Source organism: Oncorhynchus kisutch, linkage group LG12 (genome assembly GCF_002021735.2).
Source record: "Oncorhynchus kisutch isolate 150728-3 linkage group LG12, Okis_V2, whole genome shotgun sequence".
In the NCBI taxonomy this organism is placed as follows: Eukaryota; Metazoa; Chordata; class Actinopteri; order Salmoniformes; family Salmonidae; genus Oncorhynchus; species Oncorhynchus kisutch.
The window spans coordinates 18,659,914-18,676,990 of record NC_034185.2 but is presented as its reverse complement, the minus strand read 5'-3'; the positions used below and the strand labels follow the sequence as shown (position 1 = coordinate 18,676,990).

Below are 17,077 nucleotides of genomic sequence, written 5' to 3'. Positions count from 1 at the left end.
CAAAACCACAAACCTAACACAAATCTATCACTCATGACTCATCCCCTGCAATCAAATGAATATTGAAAATATGAGTGTGTGGGTTTGCCCTCAAACGGTTTTTGATATTAGCTGTAGATTATCTGTAGCTGTAATATCATGTAGTAATAATTGGAGTCTTGCTGGGATTGTGGTGCTGATCAAAGGAAAAGGATACCAGCGATAACGAGGAAGAAGTACTGTATGTAGAAGATATGGAAATCCCATGAGCTCCAAGTTAAGACCTAAACTCAGACAAAAGGCTTTTTTTTCTACACTAATACAATGCAGTAAAAAAGTTTCCACATTTTGTGGTCTGAAATGTTGACACTTTTAATGTATTTACATTCTTCTACTGATCTACACAACTTACTTCCCAGGGTTACAATTGAAAGTGTGAACATGTCAGACTCTAACACAACAAAATGTTAAAACTGCGCAGGGGTTCATATGCATTTTCACTGCATACCATACACTGAGTGTACAAACATTAAGAACACCTGCTCTTTTCATGACAGACTGACGAGGTGAATCCAGGTGAAAGCTATGATCCCTTATTGATGTCACTTGTTAAATCCACTTCAATCAGTGTAGATGAAGAGGAGGAGACAGGTTAAAGAAGGATTTTTAAGACTTGAGACAACTGAAACATGGATTGTGTATTTGTACCATTCAGAGGCTGAATGGGCAAGACAAAAGACTAAAGTGCCTATGAACAGGGTATGGTAGTAGGAGCCAGGCGGTTGGTGTCAAGAACTGCAATGCTGCTGGGTTTTTCACGCTCAACAATTTCCCGTGTGTTTCAAGAATGGTCTACCACCCAAAGGACATCTAGCCAACTTGACACAACTGTGGGAGGCATTGGAGTCAACATGGGTCATCATCCCTGTATAATGCTTTCAATACCTTGTAGAGTCCATGTCCTGACAAATTGTGTCTGTTCTGAGGTCAAAGGCGGGAGGGGTGCAACTCCATATTAGGAAGGGGTTCCTAATGTTTGGTATACTCAAGTGTATATCAAGAGAAAGTTGCATTTTTATGTTTGATATCTGATGTCTCTGTGATACGCTTTCACACTAACTCACCTTAAACCATTTATGTCAACTCGTGTTTTCACCTGAAACCTTATCTGCTGAATATGAGGACACTGATTATCAGGAATATAATCAGAACAAAAATAATCTCACTGTTGTTTTGCAGGCCCTGCTGTCCCCGTGGGAGTGGATGTTCAGGTGGAGAGTTTGGACAGTATATCAGAAGTGGACATGGTAAGTGAATTGATAAACAAACATTGAACATTTTAACATTTCAATGAAGTCAATGTTAACAACTTATCACAGGTCAGTGGAACATTTGAAGTGGTCATTGTGATAATGTTTAAATTAATCAACTATTGGATGCAATGGGTAGAGATGCTAGCCACTCCTACAACAAATTGAACCCCTGAAAATGAATGGGTCATTCACAATCTGCCAACAGGTGTTTTGCAGCTGATACGCTATAATCCACTATATTTGTCATGCTCATTAATCTCTTATTCACAGACGGATAATGAAAATGGATAATAGCACAGTGCTAGAAATTATGTTTTATGTTCAAAACGAAAGACCATGCGCATGCTCCACCACAGTAATATAATTAAATGGAACTTATTTTCTAAGCTGCAAATTGGAGTCCAAACAGCAGTCCTGATGTTCTGTAAGCCTCTGTGTGGGAGGATAACCAAGGATTACATTTCATTCAGAGCTCAGTATTTGTATATAATTGTTTGAAAATAGACAGGGCAAATTATTGCTTTCAAACAATGACTTTCCTTAATGATATAATGTAAGAATGATGGAGGACAAGTGTGTTCAGTCAGACTTATCAGCCATAAGTATCATTATGCAATGTTACAGTGGTCTATATTTGTTAAATGTGTCTCCATTTGCTGTTATACACGCATTCTATGTAATGACAAAGGTACTGAAGTGGGCACTGTTTTTTTCGTTGTTGTCATTATTATTTTAAGCCATTATTTCAGATCTATATGAGTTTGAGTCTCTTAAAACAGGTGTGATGAGTGCAGATACACGAAGACAGGACACACCAAGAGGATTTATCAATGAAACAGACAGCATGGGGGGTGGGGTCATCGTTGTTTTATCAGACTACAGTATGTATGGGTGGGACATAGTTTGTACTACATAGAAGGAAATAGAGATACAATAACAAATGCAAGAACACCTCTTGGGAAACATGTTTTTCTTCTTTAAAACTCATATCCTTGGGAAAAAAATGGAACAACACCAATGATATGATTATGTAATACTGCGAGGTGAATTGAAAAGAGGATGATCTGCTGTGGTAGATAAAGTGGTGTAGTCGGGCATAAAATAGATCTGTTTGCCTATTAACAGATACAGATCAATGAGCAGATCGGGAGGAAAGGGATATGTGTGACCAATGCAACCTCTAACCCAAAGCTGTCATTACTGTATGTGTCTCATCATCACTAATGTCAACTCTGACGGCCCTCTCTGGACATATTACATAATATGTTCCCTACTTATACTGAGAACATATGTCTGATCATAAACCTACGCTGTAATCCAGGGACAGGGTGAGACCCTGGTAATCCCAATATACGGTGCATTTGAAAGTATTCAGACCCCTTTACTTTTTTTCACATTTTGTTGTAGCCTTATTTTGATCAAATTATTTTAAATTAAATTATTTTTCCCCTCATCAATCTACACACCATACCCCATAATGACAAAGCAAAAACAGGTTTTTAGATGTGTGCAAATGTATTAAAAAGAAAAAACAGAAATACCTTTCAGACCCTGACTCAAAATTGAGCTCAGATGCAACCAGTTTCCATTGGTCATCCTTGAGACATGTCTACAATTTGATTGGAGTCCACCTGTTGTAAATTCAACTGATTGTACATGATTTGGAAAAGCACACACCTGTCTATATAAGGGCTCACAGTTGACAGTGCATGTCTGAGCAAAAACCAAGCCATGAGGTCGAAGGAATTGTCCGTACAGCTCCGAGACAGGATTGTGTCGAGACACAGATCTGGGGAAGGCTACCAAAACATTTCTGTAGCATTTAAGGTCTCCAATAACACAGTGGCCTCAATCATTCTTAAATAGAAGAAGTTTGGAACCACTAAGACTCTTCTAGAGTCTGTTCTAGAGTCACCACTAAGACTCTTCTAGCTGGCCGCCTTGCCAAACTGAGCAACAGGGGACGAAGGGCCTTGGTCAGGGAGGTGACCAAGAACCCGATGGTCACTCTGACAGAGCTCCAGAGTTCCACTGTGGCGATGGGAGAACCTTCCAGAAGGACAACCAGCTCTGCAGCACTCCACCAATCAGGCCTTTATGGTAGAGTGGCCAGACAGAAGCCACTCCTCAGTAAAAGGCATATGACAGCCAGCTTGGAGTTTGCCAAAAGGCACCTAAAGGACTCTCAGACCATGAGAAACAAGATTCTCTGGTCTGATAAAACCAAGATTGAACTCTGGCCTGCCAAGCATCACATCTGGAGGAAACCTGGCACCATCCCTACGGTGAAGCGTGGTGGTGGGAGCATCATGCTGTGGGGATGTTTTTCAGCGGCAGCGACTGGGAGACTAGTCAGGATCGAGGGAAAGATGAACAGAGCAAAGTACAGAGAAATCCTTGATGAAAATCTGCTCCAGAGCGCTCCGGACCTAAGACTGGGGGTGAAGGGTCACCTTCCAACAGGACAATGACCCTAAGCACACAGCCAAGACAATGCAGGAGTGGCTTCGGGACAAGTCTCTGAATGTCCTTGAGTGGCCCAGCCAGAGCCCAGACTTAAACCCGATCGAACATCTCTGGAGACCTGAAAATAGCGGTGCAGCAAAGCTTTCCATTCAACCTGACAGAATTTTAAAGGATCTGCAGAGAAGATTGGCAGAAACTCCCCAAATACAGGTGTGACAAGCTTGTAGTGTCAAGCCCAACAAGAGGCTGTAATCGCTGCCAAAGGTGCTTCAATAAAGGATTGAGTGAACGGTCTGAATACTTCTGTATTCCGTTTAAGAAAATATATATATGTTTACAAACCTGTTTTTGCTTTGTCATTATTGGGTATTGTTTGTAGATTGATGAGAAAAAACAAACAATTTAATCAATTTTAGAATACGTCTGTAACGTAAGAAAATGTGGAAAAAGTAAATGAGTCTGAATGCTTTCCGAATGCACCGTACATAGCCACGGGAAGATGTGTGGGGGTGGGGGTGCTGCTATTTTTTTTCATGACGGCTATATCAGTCCGTTAATACAGGGCTAGTAAAGGCCCAGTGCACTAGTTTTGAGATTTTTTTATATAAAAAAAAAGTTTTATTAGTAATATTTTTTTTAATTTAGATTTTTCATGAGGCACCCTCAGCACCCCTACTTTCCACGGCAATGTGTCACGTTCTGACCTTTATTTCCTTTGTTTTGTATTTATTTAGTATGGTCAGGGCGTGAGTTGGGTGGGCAGTCTATGTTTGTTTTTCTATGATTTGGGTATTTCTATGTTTCGGCCTAGTATGGTTCTCAATCAGAGGCAGGTGTCATTAGTTGTCTCTGATTGAGAATCATACTTAGGTAGCCTGGGTTGCACTGTTTGTTTGTGGGTGATTGTCTAGGTTGTAGCTTCACGGTCGTCATTTGTTTATTGTTTTGTATACAGTGTCAGTACTTTCGGTATTAAAGATTTACCATGGACACTTACGACGCCGCATTTTGGTCCGATCCTTCTCGCCTCTCCTCTTCAGATGAAGAGGAGGACGATCGTGACACAATGCCAGTATATACAATGGTTCAATCTAGAACTCTCAGTCCAGAAAAGGGTTCAGAGGATTTATACAAGGCTGCAACCAACCAACAAGTGAATCCAAAAGCTATCTCTTTTTGTTTTGGTGACCTGCAGGACTTCACTATGACCCTTTATCTGAGGCACTACTGGAAAGACGAGAGGCTGTCCTTTCCCAGCACAACCAATAAGAGCATGACGTTTGACGGTCGCCTGGTCAAGAAGATCTGGGTGCCTGATGTGTTCTTCGTCCACTCCAAGAGGTCGTTCATCCACGACACCACCACAGAGAACATCATGCTCAGGGTGTTCCCAGATGGACACGTGCTCTACAGCCTTAGGTGAGGATGTAAGCTGCTGCTGTTCCTAGACTCCTTTTGTGTCCCATCTCCACATTCTTCAGAAGTGTAACAGCGACATTTCTATGATGGCAGCGCAGAACTCAGTTGATCCAAATTTTCCCAGCAGACATTTACCCAATCTCATAGAGGATGTAGCATGTTGATATGTTATGTTTGCGTCATCGTGGGTATGTTGTGTCCAGGGTGACGGTTACTGCTGCCTGTAACATGGACTTCAGTCGTTTCCCTCTGGATTCACAGACCTGCACATTAGAGCTAGAGAGCTGTGAGTAGTGGGACTCTTACTGCCTCACTGTGTTTAAAAAGGGATTTGGTGTGGTGGTACAAAAAATCTGGCAGATTTGAATTTGAAATCCATGTCTGTTATCTCCAGATGCTTACACGGATGAGGACCTCATGCTGTACTGGAAGAGTGGGGATGAGTCCCTGAGCACCGACGACAGGATCTCTCTGTCTCAGTTCCTCATCCAGAAGTTTCACACTACCTCTAGACTGGCTTTTTACAGCAGCACAGGTAGATCCACAAATCAGGTTTTAGGGTCTGATGATAATATGTACTGTATACAAATCACACATACTGTACAAAAATTGACTCTGTTGCAGGATATTAATAGTCAACATTTGAATATATTGTAGCACAACAGTTTGTATGGATTTTTGCATGTGACAATTTCACTGTATCCCTTATACAGTACATAGTTGTACAAATACATCTGCTCTTAGGTTCTTCAGAGAAACATAACCCATTTTCATATTTATGGTGATTCCTCACGTGTCTTTGTCCTCTTCTCTCCAGGCTGGTACAACCGTCTGTACATCAACTTCACCCTGCGACGCCACATCTTCTTCTTCCTGCTGCAGACCTACTTCCCTGCCACTCTGATGGTCATGTTGTCCTGGGTGTCCTTTTGGATCGACCGCCGGGCCGTACCGGCCAGGGTCTCACTAGGTAAGTTACACTCTTAGAAAAAAAACATTCAACCTAAAACATAAAACATCCTTCAGCTGTCCCTCTGGAGAACCATTTGAAGATCCTTTTCTCTAAGAGTGTGGATTCGTTGGTTCATATCTATATGAGGATACTTCCTTCAGTCTTGTGCTCACACAGATGTTGTACTGTGCTCCAGGTATCACCACGGTGCTCACCATGTCCACCATCATCACTGGAGTCAACGCCTCCATGCCCAGGGTTTCCTACATCAAAGCTGTGGACATTTACCTCTGGGTCAGTTTTGTGTTTGTGTTCCTATCGGTGTTGGAATATGCTGCCGTCAACTACTTGACGACGGTGAGGGACGGAAAAGATCGGAAGCTTAGGGAAAAGGCCAGAGAGCAGGTAAGGGCCCCCATCCTATCATACCACACTGTACTGCTGTTTTTTTTAATGTCCTTTCAGCATTTTTCCTACTCTGATCTCTTTCTCTAATAAATAAATAAATATGCCTTTCAGTAGATGCTTTTATCCAAAGCGATTTAGTCATGTGTGCCTACATTTGTTTAAATGTCATCTCACTTTCTTTCCACTGCCCGACAGTCCCTGAGCCTAGCCAGAGAACAGGTAAGGATCCTCATCATACCACACTGTACTGCTGTTTTTTTTAATGTCCTTTCAGCATTTTTCCTACTCTGATCTCCCTTTGTCTTGCTCTCTCTCCCTCAACCCCCACCTCTCATTTTCTCTCTGCCATACAGTCACTCCCCTGCACCTGTGGCATGTCCCACACCGGGACCGTGATGGTGGATGGCGACGGGACCTACAGCGAGGCTGACACCAACAGCCTGGCCGGATACACCAGGGCTGACGCTCCCGAGGACACCCCAGAGAAGCAAGAGCACATGGTGGTGCACCTATCCCTGGACAATGAGTCCACAGGAACCAAGAAGAAAGCACGCTTCCGCAGCTTCAGCCTCATGCAGAATACCCACGCCATAGACACCTACTCCCGCATGATCTTTCCAGGATCCTACATTATCTTTAACCTCATATACTGGTCTGCATACTGCTGAGGCTCTCCCAGATGGTCCTGGTACAGTCAGCAGAGAGACAATCTACTAGTGTTTACTGTACCAGATAAAACAGGACAGCTATTGGACTCTGATAATGACTCAAAGTGGTAATGACCTCCATATCTTAACACCTGGGTGCATAACGGCAGATCTCACAAAGGATTTCCCAGATCTCTGGATGGATAACACCATACTATCCTCACACCATTAGCTACAACCATCTTACTACTTGACTCAACTGTACAGCTTTCCTACTTTCTCTATATAAACTATTTACACAACCATGCAGGTCCAAGCAACAAACTACGATGGACTACCTACCTGCTCTTCTCCTATTCATTTCAATTTGATCTCTGGAATCAATGCTGTTTTATCTTCATGGTACTGTCAAAGCAGGGAAACAATATCTGTAATACTGACAGTATATGTACATCTGGAATGGACTAAGTGTTGCCCAAGCTTGCCTCTTTAACCAGAAAACAGAAAGCTTGCTCTATAATGTGAGGGTTTGACCTCTAAACCATGTTTATTTGACAGATCAGAGTGAGTGCAAGCACCAATTGCTAATGAGCACATTGAAACACAGCCACAGACTTGTGTCTTCTAGGAATGCACCAAGTGTTATTCTTTTTAACAGTTGATAATGATTTAGAAAAACACACAAAAATGTAAACCGACATAATACCAGATGGAATTAACATGAAAAAGATTCACATAGATACAGTATTTCATTATTTATTCATTATTAACTTATTTATTCATTCATTTTTGGCCTTTCACTTTACTTACATAATTACTTTTTAGTGCACTGATAGACTCATATTCCATTATACCTTAAGATGTTAAAAACAATGAGACTGGATAGATTTTTCAGAGTGGCTGCAGTTCCCGAATTTCTTATGAGGTCAGTGGTCACAGAAATTATGTGAGGATGGATACCATTTATGAATGCTTATGTGAACTATCATGAAGCATTATCAGTGATGTAATGAACTTGAACAGCCTTAAGTGAACTGTTTTTTTTTTTTATGGCTGTGGTTCCACGCCACAGCTATATTTTTTCTGTTTGTTTGTTTGATTGACTGTTTGGATTACGAGTGACTACATATCGCTTTGTGCAAGTTTTCTAGCCAACCAATATATTAGTAAACATGGTACTGTATGTAGTAAGTAGGTAGCCACAAGCATGAGCTGGATTTACTAGGCTGTGATGTCACTCATCAGAACGCACGAAGCTCTTGCATCCATATTGCCGCTGTAGATATGTCAGCATGTTGGACAAATGCTTAACCAATGCAAACCACCTCACGCAGATGCTTGTCCACAAGCTGCACAACTACGGCTGGTTATTGTTGCATCAAATATTAAGAATGTATCCTTTTTGGAGCAGATTTTATAAATAAAGGCTTTAAACTAAAAACAAGTTTGCAGTAAAAGTGTTTGAGAATAATTCATGACCATACAGATGCTGTCAGTCTAAGAAACATTTTATTTTAAATGCTGGGGGTAGTTAAATGCTGGAGGTAGTTACGGTAATTTTGGCTCATAATAATGGCCGGAATGGCGCGAACGGCTTCAAACACCTGGAAACCATGTGTTTGATGTGACACCATTCCCCAATGCCGCTCCAGTCATTACCACAAGCATGTTCTCCCCAATTACAGTGCCACCAACCTCCTGTGGTGGAGCTACAGTACAGTTGCTTATACATTGCCTTCAGACAGTATTCACAGCTCATGACTTTTTCCACATTTTGTTGTGTTACGAAGTGGGAATAAAAGGGATTTTATTTATATTTTTTGTCAACGAATACCACAAAATACTATGTAATGTCAAGGTGGAAGAAAAAAGCTATTTAAAAAATATATATATTATCGAAAACAAAACACTAATATACCCTGATTCAATACATGTTAGAATCCGCGATTACAGCTTTGAGTCTTTCTGCGCAAGTCTCGAAGAGCTTTGCAAACCTGGATTTTCCCATTATTCTTTTAAAAAATTCTTCCAGCTCTGCCTAGTTGGTTGTTGATAATTGCTAGAACCATTTTCAAGTCTTGCCATAGATTTTCAAAACTATAACTAGGCCACTTAGGAACATTCAATGTCGTCTTGGTAGGCAATGTATATTTGGCCTTGTGTTTTAGGTAATTGTCCTGCTGAAAGGTGAATTTGTCTCCCAGTGTCTGTGGCAAAGCATACTGAACCAAGTTTTCCTCTAGGATTCTCCTTAGTCCTTGCCGATGACTAGCATACCCATAACATGATGCAGCCACCAGCATGGTTGAAAATATGAAGAGTGATACTCAGTGATGTGTTATGTTGGATTTGCCCCAAATATAATGCTTTGTATTCAGGCCAAAAAGTTTCATGACATATTTTTTGCAGTATTACTTTACTGCCTTATTGCAAACAGGATGTATGTTTTGGAAAATGTGTATTCTCTACAGGCTTCCTTCTTTTCACAATGTCATGTACAGTACAGTATGTTAGTGTTGTGGAGTAACTACAATGTCGTTGTTCCATCCTCAGTGAGCTCCTATCACAGCCATGAAACTCTGTAACTGTTTTAAAATCACCATTGGCCTCATGGTGAAATCCCTGAGCGGTTTCTTCCTCTCCGGCAACTGAGTTAGGAAGGACGCCTGTATCTTTGTAGTCACTGGCTTGAAATTCACTACTCAACTAATAATTGTATGTGTGGGGTACAGAGATGGGATAGTCATTTAAAAATCATGTTTAACACTATTATTGCACACAGAGTGAGTCCGTGCAACATATTATGTTTACTTGTTAAGCACATTTTTACTCCTGAACTTAATTAGGCTTGCCATAACAAAGGAGTTGAATACTTATTGACTCTAGACATTTCAGCTTAGAATTTTTTATAAATGTATAAATAATTCCATTGCGAAATTATATGGCATTGTGTAGAGGCCAGTAACACAAAATCTCAATTTAATCCATTTTTAATTCAGGCTGTAACACAACAAAATGTGGAAAAAGTCAGTAGTATCCCTTTCAGCAGGATATATCTGACCTAGCATTGACCAGTCAAGCAAGGCCTGGTAGTTGACATACTGAACATCATAGATGTCAGGGGTCTTGGCTGAGACATTCAGCAGAAAAATGACATTGCTGTCATCGAACCGCAACTCAGTTTGACCCTCTGTCCTCTGTCTTCAGAGAAAGAACAGTTGCCTGCTAGGTTACAGTGATGCATGTTACATTATGTAATCTGTGTATAGATGGGCAGGTTGTTGTCTATTGTTGTCCCATCAGCTGACCGCTGTCTGTCCCCCTCATAATAACACAGTCACACAGGGGGAGGTGGGTCCAGAGATACCCAGTTCCACTACCCTCCATGGCAATCTAATCCACACTACAAATTCACACAAAAGTTTACCCACCAATACCCTTCTCAGAAATGTGACAGTTATGCAGGGCATAACTATTTATGAGTAGGCAACTCCTTTTCTCTGTGTGTGTGTGTGTTGGAAAATTGCCAACACAAATTCCCTCTACTTCACAGATTAATAATCAGATATATGTTCAATAGCTTAGCTGATATGATACCCATAGAACCATTATGTGGGTTTTCCAGAGGGAATCCAGTAGATCAACTGAGTGCACAAAACATTATGAACATCTGCTCTTTCCATGTCATAGACTGACCAGGTGAGTCCGGGTGAAAGCTATTATCCCTTATTGATGTCACTTGTTAAATCCACTTCAAATCAGTGTAGATGAAGGGGAGGAGACAGGTTAAAGAAGGATTTTTAAGCCTTGAGACGGATTGTGTATGTGTGCCATTCAGAGGGTGAATGGGCAAGACACAATATTTAAGTGCCTTTAAACAGGGTATGGTAGTAGGTGCCAGGCACACCGGTTGGTGTCAAGAACTGCAATGCTGCTGGGTTTTTCACGCTCAACAATTTCCCATGTGCATCAAGATTGGTCCACCATCCAAAGGACATCCAGCCAACTTGACACTACTGTGGGAAGCATTGGAGTCAACATGGGTCAGCATCCCGGTGGAACACTTTCGACACCTTGTAGACTCCATGTCCCGACGAATTGAAGCTGTTCTGAGGGCAATAGGGGGTGCACCTCAATATTAGGAAGGTGTTCTTAATGTTTTGTACACTCAGTGTATTGTATGGGACTGTATTATGCCATACTCACACTGTCATATTTAACTGAACCATCATCATCAGTTGACAGTTGGTTAGTGCAGATTAACTTCTAATGAAGAGAGATAGAAAAACCCTTTATGTAATGTCATGCGGTTGGCTTTGCATCAAGTGCTGCAATCTTCCACCAACCAAATCCAGATTAATTCTGTGTGTGGAGAAGCGGTTGGTGAAGTGGGGCAAAATCTGTCAGTTCTAAAATAAAACTGCCACACATGCTATGACATAACGGCAACAGCCTTCTAAGTTCTTTATGTCATGGGTGAAGATGTGGCTTTCCTTACCTCTGTGATAGCTGATGTGTTGGTGAGCTTTCTGAAACAAAATGGCTGCCGTGGCATCACCCAGTTATGTGCTCCTTTTTTTGACAGCGGCAGTAGATAAGGTGAGTTTCCCCGATGCGTAAATCACTTTAAGCATCTCTAAAAGAGCTATATGAATCCAATCAATTGTGTATTGCTCATTTTTTTACATAAAAATTATTAAAATGATAAAATTGGAAATAAAAAAAGACTTTGCCATCAGGTAATTTATCAGGTAGGCATTTCTGCAAAACAAATCTCCACTAAAAATAATTTCACAATACAACATTTTTGGTTAAACTTCGCCAAATTACTGCCTCACCAGTGTGATCCACTAGATACAATTCAGTCATGTTTTAGACCATGCTGCCCTCTATTGGTTGAAAAGAAGTATGCAATAGAAGGTTCTTTCAGATGAAATCCAACTAGATGTATTCTCTGTAATCTTGTGCCATTGCTCTCAAACAGCAGGTGGTGGTGCTATAATACTGCATACTGCACCTTGCATAGAAACTGTAGCGAACACTGCTGTCATTGAGAAAGACTATATCTTACTTCCTGATAACTTGAATACTGGGTTAGGGTTGGTTGAGGCTAAGGTCAGGCTTGAACAGAGATCTGGACATGAAGCAAGGGTTAGGGTTGAAGTTAGAGTTAAAGTTAGAGTTAGGGTTGATGTTAGAGTTAGGGTTGCACTTGCCAGTTCAAATCACTCTACTCAACAAATTGGATGCAGTCTATCACATTGCCATCCGTTTTGTCACCAAAGCCCCATATACTACCCACCATTGTGACCTGTATGCTCTCGTTGGCTGGCCCTCACTTCATATTCATCGCCAAACCCACTGGCTCCAGGTCATCTACAAGTCTTTGCTAGGTAAATCCCCGCCTTATCTCAGTTCACTGGTCACCATAGCAGCACCCACCCGCAGCACCCACCCGCAGCACGCGCTCCAGCAGGTATACTGGTCACCACCAAAGCCAATTCCTCATTCGGCCACCTTTCATTACAGTTCTCTGCTGCCAGTGACTGGAATGAACTGCAAAAATCGCTGAAGCTGGAGACTCTTCACTCCCTCTTCACTCCCTCACTAACTTCAAGCACCAGCTGTCAGAGCAGCTCACAGATCATTGCACCTGTACATAGACCATCTGTAAATCTGTAAGCCCATCCAACTACCTCATCCCCATCCTGTATTTATTTAGCTCCTTTGCACCCCAGTATCTCTACTTGCACATTCATCTTCTGCACATCTATCACTCCAGTGTTTCATTGCTATTTCATAATTACCTCACCACTATGGCCTATTTTATTGTCTTACCTCCCTTATCTTACCTCATTTGCACACACTGTATATATACTTTTTTTCCTACTGTATTATTTGTATGTTTGTTTATTCCATGTGTAACTCTGTGTTGTTGTATGTGTCGAACTGCTTTGCTTTATTTTGGCCAGGTCGCAGTTGTAAATGAGAACTTGTTCTCAGCTAGCCTGCCTGGTTAAATAAAGGTGAAATAAATCAAATAAATACAGTTCAAATCTAACCCTCAACCACAACCCTAACTTCATGTCCACATGCCAGTTCAACTCTAACCCTCTACCACAACCCTAACTTCATGTCCACATGCCAGTTCAACTCTAACCCTCTACCACAACCCTAACTTCATGTCCACATGCCAGTTCAACTCTAACCCTCTACCACAACCCTAACTTCATGTCCACATGCCAGTTCAACTCTAACCCTCTACCACAACCCTAACTTCATGTCCACATGCCAGTTCAACTCTAACCCTCTACCACAACCCTAACTTCATGTCCACATGCCAGTTCAACTCTAACCCTCTACCACAACCCTAACTTCATGTCCACATGCCAGTTCAACTCTAACCCTCTACCACAACCCTAACTTCATGTCCACATGCCAGTTCAACTCTAACCCTCTACCACAACCCTAACTTCATGTCCACATGCCAGTTCAACTCTAACCCTCTACCACAACCCTAACTTCATGTCCACATGCCAGTTCAACTCTAACCCTCTACCACAACCCTAACTTCATGTCCACATGCCAGTTCAACTCTAACCCTCAACCACAACCCTAACTTCATGTCCACATGCCAGTTCAACTCTAACCCTCTACCACAACCCTAACTTCATGTCCACATGCCAGTTCAACTCTAACCCTCTACCACAACCCTAACTTCATGTCCACATGCCAGTTCAACTCTAACCCTCTACCACAACCCTAACTTCATGTCCACATGCCAGTTCAACTCTAACCCTCTACCACAACCCTAACTTCATGTCCACATGCCAGTTCAACTCTAACCCTCTACCACAACCCTAACTTCATGTCCACATGCCAGTTCAACTCTAACCCTCTACCACAACCCTAACTTCATGTCCACATGCCAGTTCAACTCTAACCCTCTACCACAACCCTAACTTCATGTCCACATGCCAGTTCAACTCTAACCCTCTACCACAACCCTAACTTCATGTCCACATGCCAGTTCAACTCTAACCCTCTACCACAACCCTAACTTCATGTCCACATGCCAGTTCAACTCTAACCCTCTACCACAACCCTAACTTCATGTCCACATGCCAGTTCAACTCTAACCCTCTACCACAACCCTAACTTCATGTCCACATGCCAGTTCAACTCTAACCCTCTACCACAACCCTAACGTCATGTCCACATGCCAGTTCAACTCTAACCCTCTACCACAACCCTAACTTCATGTCCACATGCCAGTTCAACTCTAACCCTCTACCACAACCCTAACTTCATGTCCACATGCCAGTTCAACTCTAACCCTCTACCACAACCCTAACTTCATGTCCACATGCCAGTTCAACTCTAACCCTCTACCACAACCCTAACTTCATGTCCACATGCCAGTTCAACTCTAACCCTCAACCACAACCCTAACTTCATGTCCACATGCCAGTTCAACTCTAACCCTCTACCACAACCCTAACTTCATGTCCACATGCCAGTTCAACTCTAACCCTCTACCACAACCCTAACTTCATGTCCACATGCCAGTTCAACTCTAACCCTCTACCACAACCCTAACTTCATGTCCACATGCCAGTTCAACTCTAACCCTCTACCACAACCCTAACGTCATGTCCACATGCCAGTTCAACTCTAACCCTCTACCACAACCCTAACTTCATGTCCACATGCCAGTTCAACTCTAACCCTCTACCACAACCCTAACTTCATGTCCACATGCCAGTTCAACTCTAACCCTCTACCACAACCCTAACTTCATGTCCACATGCCAGTTCAACTCTAACCCTCTACCACAACCCTAACTTCATGTCCACATGCCAGTTCAACTCTAACCCTCTACCACAACCCTAACTTCATGTCCACATGCCAGTTCAACTCTAACCCTCTACCACAACCCTAACTTCATGTCCACATGCCAGTTCAACTCTAACCCTCTACCACAACCCTAACTTCATGTCCACATGCCAGTTCAACTCTAACCCTCTACCACAACCCTAACTTCATGTCCACATGCCAGTTCAACTCTAACCCTCTACCACAACCCTAACTTCATGTCCACATGCCAGTTCAACTCTAACCCTCAACCACAACCCTAACTTCATGTCCACATGCCAGTTCAACTCTAACCCTCTACCACAACCCTAACTTCATGTCCACATGCCAGTTCAACTCTAACCCTCTACCACAACCCTAACTTCATGTCCACATGCCAGTTCAACTCTAACCCTCTACCACAACCCTAACTTCATGTCCACATGCCAGTTCAACTCTAACCCTCTACCACAACCCTAACTTCATGTCCACATGCCAGTTCAACTCTAACCCTCTACCACAACCCTAACTTCATGTCCACATGCCAGTTCAACTCTAACCCTCTACCACAACCCTAACTTCATGTCCACATGCCAGTTCAACTCTAACCCTCTACCACAACCCTAACTTCATGTCCACATGCCAGTTCAACTCTAACCCTCTACCACAACCCTAACTTCATGTCCACATGCCAGTTCAACTCTAACCCTCTACCACAACCCTAACTTCATGTCCACATGCCAGTTCAACTCTAACCCTCTACCACAACCCTAACTTCATGTCCACATGCCAGTTCAACTCTAACCCTCTACCACAACCCTAACTTCATGTCCACATGCCAGTTCAACTCTAACCCTCTACCACAACCCTAACTTCATGTCCACATGCCAGTTCAACTCTAACCCTCAACCACAACCCTAACTTCATGTCCACATGCCAGTTCAACTCTAACCCTCTACCACAACCCTAACTTCATGTCCACATGCCAGTTCAACTCTAACCCTCTACCACAACCCTAACTTCATGTCCACATGCCAGTTCAACTCTAACCCTCTACCACAACCCTAACTTCATGTCCACATGCCAGTTCAACTCTAACCCTCAACCACAACCCTAACTTCATGTCCACATGCCAGTTCAACTCTAACCCTCTACCACAACCCTAACTTCATGTCCACATGCCAGTTCAACTCTAACCCTCTACCACAACCCTAACTTCATATCCACATCTCATTTCAACACTACCTAAGTTTTTCTCAACTCCACATCACATCAATGGAGTTGAGTGGAGACGACTGTGGGCGGAATGTACCTCCGACTACATTGAGTCACTGTCAGTCGATACGAGAGTGGGGTAAGTTGAGCCACCCTTCTCACTGGGCACACAACATCATTTCAACGTAGATAATTGGGTAATATTTGGTTGAGCCATTGATCAATGAGATTACAACCTACGTTGACCCACTCAAGAAGACAGACAAAAGATAGTTGAATTTCCAATGTGTTATCATTATGCTTTCAACCATCTAAAAGCACAACCAAATTCCAATGGAAAAACAATGTCTGATTTTTGGTTTAGTTTAGTCAACTAAATGGCTATCACTGCACTTTCAACCATTTAAAACTTCAAATGGGAATAAGATAATTTGTACAACAGATTAATGTGTTATCATGAATTGCAGTTGAGATTACATTAAAAGTACATGGTGCAAGTGATCAATGCTGTTCGAGATTCTGCACAGATTATTACAGCAATTGTGAAGATTTCCACAGACCTGTGATGACCTATGCATGCTTCAGAATCTTGAAAATGCACACTTTATATGATTACAGAAGAAGAAATGTATAGTTACATTAACCTCAAAATGTGGCCGTGGATGTGTTTCTCATTTTAGGGTTGAATGTTACATTCATTTGTAGGAAAGCCTTAACTTTACTTTATAATGAAAGTCATATTGAATTGTGTTTGGTTGACAAAGCAACCAAATATCAACATTAAAAGGAGCTTTATCTACTGCTTGGATAGTTTCATCTGAGCC

The 17,077-nt window shown here is 42.1% G+C and overlaps 1 protein-coding gene across 1 annotated transcript in view; it reads left to right on the top strand.

Annotated features, from left to right (window-relative positions):
* Positions 1-8,628, top strand: part of LOC109900649 (gamma-aminobutyric acid receptor subunit rho-2-like) — a 35,480-nt gene extending 26,852 nt beyond the window's left edge. The window contains exons 3-10 of the mRNA XM_020496370.2: positions 1,219-1,286; positions 4,954-5,177; positions 5,381-5,463; positions 5,572-5,712; positions 5,995-6,147; positions 6,326-6,534; positions 6,733-6,756; positions 6,891-8,628. Coding sequence (XP_020351959.1) covers positions 1,219-1,286; positions 4,954-5,177; positions 5,381-5,463; positions 5,572-5,712; positions 5,995-6,147; positions 6,326-6,534; positions 6,733-6,756; positions 6,891-7,205 — 1,217 coding nt within the window. The 3' untranslated portion in view covers positions 7,206-8,628. The remainder of the gene's footprint in view (positions 1-1,218; positions 1,287-4,953; positions 5,178-5,380; positions 5,464-5,571; positions 5,713-5,994; positions 6,148-6,325; positions 6,535-6,732; positions 6,757-6,890) is intronic.
* Positions 8,629-17,077: the final 8,449 nt, after the last annotated feature.